Source organism: Anoplolepis gracilipes, chromosome 11 (assembly GCF_047496725.1).
Source record: "Anoplolepis gracilipes chromosome 11, ASM4749672v1, whole genome shotgun sequence".
In the NCBI taxonomy this organism is placed as follows: Eukaryota; Metazoa; Arthropoda; class Insecta; order Hymenoptera; family Formicidae; genus Anoplolepis; species Anoplolepis gracilipes.
Window position 1 is genome coordinate 2716136 of NC_132980.1, and position 6216 is coordinate 2722351.

Sequence of the window (6216 nt, forward strand, 5' to 3'; positions counted from 1 at the left end):
CCTATTTTTCCAAAGTATATGTTTATTATTTTTTCTTTTTAATAGCATAATTCCCATTAATTAAAAAACAAAACAGGAAAATAAAAATATTACTCTGGGATTAAAGACGATTTCCTGGTTAACAATGTCTAAATCCATATTTAAATTTATAAGCTATGAATTTTTGATTTTGTTATGGTTATGTCTGCATGAAACAATTTTTATATTTTATTCTTTTTTAATTGTGCGTTACATTTAATCTCTATTCCTAATTCTTATTCTTAATATTTAATATTTAATATTTAATGTTTTTTCTATTGTGCGTAGGCCCTTACACACATAATGCACGCACGCAAAGCGCTCCTCCCACTGCTTTGTCGCGGGCCTAGTATCAAGTGATAGTGGGAAGCGTCTTCGCGCCGCGAGCTTCTCGCGACACTTCATTGACTGATCTTTTACAATTAATATTTCCTTAAATATTGAGAAAATCACAAAATATAGGACTTTTCTGTTCAGAATAACACTCCCTACCTTCCCTTAAAAAGTGTTGCGCGAATTATCGGACACCCTGTATATATATATATATATACATATATATGGGACATTCCATACGAAATCGAACACTTTTTTCCGCGAACATTTTTTATTTGCTTCATTTTCTTAAATGTTTTTACACTTATTGAAAGTAGTTTCCACAATTTTTTTAGATTTTTATCTCCATCCATACTCGAGTTATAAATTAAGAAAAGAAATTAATAAAAAAAAATTCAAATAGTTATTACTTTAAGAAGAATAAAAATATTGGCATTTATCAGGTGGTCATTTTTTTTGTTTTTGAATGTAGTTTTCGAAAAAAAATATTGAAAAAATTTTTAAAAATAACTTGACATTGTTTTAGTCAATTTTAATCGTATTGTGCCTCCGTGAGGGGGCACAGGGTTTTTTCGGGATTCGTGCAGAGAAGGCCGGGGATACGGCGGGCAGTGGCCTCTCTTAATTTTAATAAAGTTCCTTTAATTATATGTGCTTGCTTCTTCCTTTTATTATAATAAATAACAGTTAAATAGAATCAATGGGTTGGTATTTTGTCACTGCTCCCAGCGAACATTATGTCACTCGCGTTTATTATATTGCGCGAATTGTCGAACATTCTGTATATATGTGTATATAAGTAGTGATATAATAGGGATTCTAACCCAGAAGTTTGAGGAAGTGCGAGGCAAGGGGGAAATCGCTAGCGCGGGGGGATGACGTTACGTGTGACCGCGGCGCGGCCGGTAGGCAAGGGGTTTGCGAAGAGGGGAGAGAGATCCGCGACGCAGCCGGTAGGCGAGAGGTCTGCGGAGTGGGGAGAGAAGTCCACGGCGTAACCGATGGGTCCGCGAGTAGAGAAAGGAATAGAGAGAGACGGCGCGATAGGCTTTCGCAACGCGGTAGAAAGAGACGGCGCGATAGACGTGTGGTATAGGACAGAATAAGGAGAGCGCTATATGCATATTGCAAGGCATAGGACAAGGAGATCATGATGTGAGGGAAAAGGTGAGCGTTATATGCGTTTAGCATAGCGTAAGACAAGGAGAGCGCACATGGTGGGAAAAGGAGAGCGCTATATGCATTTTGCATGGCGTAGGCCAAGGAGAGCATGATGTGGTGAGAAAAGGAGAGTGCTACATTGCGTAAGACAAAGAGAGCGCACGTAGTGGGAAAAGGAGAGCAGAATACGGCATGGCGGTAAGATGGTGAGAGAAAGAAGGAGGTGAGGGGAAAGGATAGCGTCAATAGTTTAATATAATCTATTTATATGTCAAACTTCTATAAAACAATTTATTTTGAAATGAACAAAATAGAGATGCGATAAGACGAGAGAAAAAGTTAAGATTAAGAATAATGGTCTGTCAGTTTATCTGATTAATAAAATTATATAAAGAGCTCCGATTAATAAATAAGTAAATAATAAAGAGGCAATAGGAGCGAGGAGATGTGAATATAAAATTGTAAGTTTTTTATATATAGATGATATGTCGCAATTGTATTAACATTAAGTACATTAGTAACATTCTATAGAATGACGGAAATTACAATAAAGATTTGAACGTTTCGATTCATGTTTTAAATCCTCTTCAACATAATATATAAATTAAATAAATGAATTATAAATAAAAACGAAATTAATGATTAAACATCGCATAATAAAGGCGTAAGACATGTGTGAACATAAAATCCGTGATCGTATTCGCATGATTAAAAGGATCACTGCCTCAGAACCGCTGTACATATTTATCGCATGTTAGTTGTATAAATTACATATATATAAAACTTATTCGGCTCTTTTTTTGTACAGCTTGCATAATAATCCCGCGAGGCAATTCTCCGAGGTTTCCAGACCGAGGGAAGTATGCAGTTAGATTAAGGGGTTAAGTCTGTATTAATAAAATGAGTATAATAAATACCTGTTTGTAATAAAGTAATTTACCGTTAGTTTGTGTATAATGGTGGTGACTCAGAAAAAGCTTACAGGATATGCACTCCGTTTGTGTGTTGTTGAATCTATGGTATATATATCGCGACAATTGATGTTTTAACGTGTGGTTATGTCGATGGTACAGATGGTAATGAGCTCAAGGGCGAAAAATACATTTAAGATGGAAAGAGTTAGGTAGGTGACATTAGATCTTAGGCAGTTTGTTTATTATATTATCTGATTAAATTGATGAGCACTACCTGACAGCAGGTGTACTTACATTTTTGTATAAAATTCACTAATATTATACAATTAGGATTAAATTAATCGAAACTCTTTTCCTTCCGTGACAGTGTTCTACCACACAGTTTGACGGTTATGAAACGAATAGATATTTTAACATGTCGACTATTATGAATTTTTCTGTGTACAATCTTCAAACGTTTGGGAGATTGTTGATAACATTACAGTATATTTCGGGTAAACAATCAGTGTCAGTCTGTAAATTAAGACTATTTTTTTGTCGCTTTATATGCACCATTTCAGAAATTAGTCTTTTATTATAATGATGTCCATTGTCTAATGTCATTACGTCATCCCATTTGAAATCATTATTATTATTGAATATATGCTCCGTTATAACTGACTTATTAGATGTATTTCTATTAATATGTTTCCTATGCTCACCAATTCTTGTGATAAGTTTTCTACTTGTTTGCCCATCATAAGAGGCATCACAGTCTTTACAATTTATTTTATATACGACATTGGTATTTAAAAATTTGGGGATGATATCTTTATGTGTTTTAATGAATTTATTTAGTTTATTTCGATTAAAATACGCAACTCTTGTATTAGTGTCTTTCATGGTGTTTTCAAGATTGTTTGTAAGAGAAGGTACGAAAGGAATCGTGAAATTTGCGGAATTCTCATCCTTATCACCTCCCCTATATTCACTATTATGACCGCATATTAAGAATTTCAATCGTTGATTGATTGTGTTAAAAATAAAATCTAATAGGTAACCGTTTAAAAGGAGAACATCAATAAAGAATTTTATATTTTTAAGATGGAAAATAGGATGTGATATAAGAAAAGTCTATCCACTAAATTCATTATCATGCCTCTCTTTTGGCACTCAGGATGTTGTGACAGGAAATGCAAATATCTGACAGAAAAAGTTGGTTTATGATACCAATCAAATATGAATAAATTTTTGTTGCGAATTATGGTGACTTCAAGAAAATTGATAACATTATCAGATTCAGTTTCTGCAGTAAATTGCAGCCTCGGGTGAAAAGAGTTAAATATTCCCCTGGTGTGGTTAATAAGATGTAAAGGGGCAGCCAATATTATATCGTCTACATACCTAAAATAAAATGGTGGAGTATACTTGATGGATTGGAGTGCTTTAGATTCTAAGTCCTGTAAGACGATGTCCGCGATAATGGGGGAGAGGGGGGAACTCATAGGTGTGCCGAATAATTGTTGATATATAATTTGGTTAAACGTGAAGTAGGTGGAATTAAGCACGAATTTAACACACGCTAGAAAATCAGTTTGTGGGATTTCCGTATTGTTAGAGATATGTGTCCATCTATTGGAGACGCTTTCAATGGCGAGATCCAAAAGTATATTAGTGAACAATGATATTACATCAAGGGAGACCAATTTAAAGTTGTTATCGACGTTAGTATTTCTTAGTCTGTTTACTAATTCAAAACTATTTTAATATAATTTGGGGCCTTTGGGAAACTTTTTACCATAATTTTATGGAGAAATGTCGCTATATTGTAGAGTGGAGTATTGACAGACGACACTATAATGCGATATGGGCAATTGGACTTATGTATCTTTGAGAGCCCATACGCCCTAGGTAGAAAACCTTCACTATAGTAAGTGTCGGTATACTGTCGTAGAAATATAATTATTGTTCTTCCACTTCCGTATAATGTCTTGTAAATTTGTAGTTAATTTTCTGATAGGATCTCTGTGTACCACGGCGTATGTTTTTTTATCACTTAGTATATCTTCAATATCATGGACATATTTGTCTTTATTCAATGCCGTAATGTTTCCTTTGTCCGTCCAAGTAAATATAAGATTCGGATTTTCTTTAATGAATTTATTCGTGAGGCTATGTAGCCGTAACAAATACCTGTGACTGTTGTTATGAGCAGTGTTGTGTAGTACCTAGGTACTGTAACTAGGTACAAATTTACGTATCTAGTTACTGTACCGAGGTACTTCTTTTCTTCAGTACCTATATCTATACCTAGATACAATTTCTTGTGTACCGGTACCTAAAACGTAGTATTATTTTAGTTACTTTTTGGATGATATATTTTTTGCACTAAATATACGTTCAAATGACACGCTCAGTGGGAACTCAGCTTTATGGAATTAATTGGTTACTGCGTCGCCGTGCGGCGCGGCAAGCATTTCCGCATCCCGCGCCGGTTGCGTGCTACGTCCAATGTGCACGTGCACGAGTGCTATAGTCAGGAATCCTAAAACTTGCATCATTCCAAGTTAGTTATTCCTTGATAATAAAATATAAAGTATGAGTGTGACGTGCAACATGTGTGATGATACAGTCGATGCAGATGATCCACCTGTTCCAAATAAAATACTTTCGACAAATAATGATGTTGACGCAGATTCAACTGTACACGTTATTGGTCGTTTACCAACTTACTTGTCTAATTATTTTAAAATTAAAGAAGTCAAAGGGACTTCGTTAATCGTAGAATGCACACAATGCATTTGTTCAAAAACATTTTCTACGCCCTTAAACAGTACTGGAAATTTATACAAACATTTAAGGGTGAGTATTTTTGCATGTTATTTGAATTTGAAGTTATTAAAGATTTTTTTTCTTTATTTCTTGACAATTATTCTTCAACTATTCTTTGACCATCAATTATTATTCAAATTACTTTTAATAATTATTATTTATTTATATATTTACAGCGACTACATCCAGCTATCCAAAAATTAATAAAACAAGTAAAAGACAAATCCCTGAGGGAAAGTAATTTTCAATTAGAGAACAATACAATAACAAACTTTAGAATAAAAAATCTCTATGGACTGCAAATATAAAAAATGAAGAAAAAAATAAAAAAAAGAAAAGGTTTACCTAAACATTCTAATATTTATATACTTATTTATAATTTATAAAAACATGTATATATATTTATATATTCATATATAGTCTGTATAATAAAATATAAAATTAAAATTCTAATTCATATAATCCTTATGTACAATTAATATTTTTTACTTTTATGGCCTAATATTATATTATTGAATAAACTAATTGAGTAATTTATTATTCAAAAAATGCAACCAATATCTTTGGTGGAAGATCCATATTTCGTAGAATTAATTAAAGGAATATCTGGTATAAAACCAATATGTAGACGGACCCTTCAAAATCATTTGAACAAGATGATGTCTATAAAATCCAACATGATTGCTACTTTTGAGAAACAACCTTGGTTTTGCACTACAGCAGATATCTGGAGCGCCAATAATAAATCGTACATGGGTGTAACCTGTCATTTTATTGATGAAAATTATCAGAGGAAATTATACATGTTATCTTGTAAGCGAATTATGTTTGCGCATACCCACTCTGTGATTGCAAATGCTCTGTATGAAATACACAAAGAATATAATTTGAAATCAAAAATTGTTGGTATTATAACAGACAACGCAGCTAATTTCGCAAAAGCTTTTAAAGTATTTCATACAGAACAATCGGTATCACT

General features: G+C 33.2%; 1 protein-coding gene across 1 annotated transcript; it reads right to left on the reverse strand.

Moving 5' to 3' along the window:
• Positions 1-3496: 3496 nt before the first annotated feature.
• LOC140671357 (uncharacterized) lies at positions 3497-4882 on the reverse strand. Its single transcript, XM_072902606.1, has 3 exons — positions 4856-4882; positions 4599-4743; positions 3497-4152 (listed from the first exon to the last, which is right to left on the reverse strand). Exons 1-3 carry the CDS (start codon positions 4880-4882, stop codon positions 3497-3499), a joined length of 828 nt encoding a protein of 275 aa, XP_072758707.1.
• Between the last annotated feature and the right edge of the window lie 1334 nt (positions 4883-6216).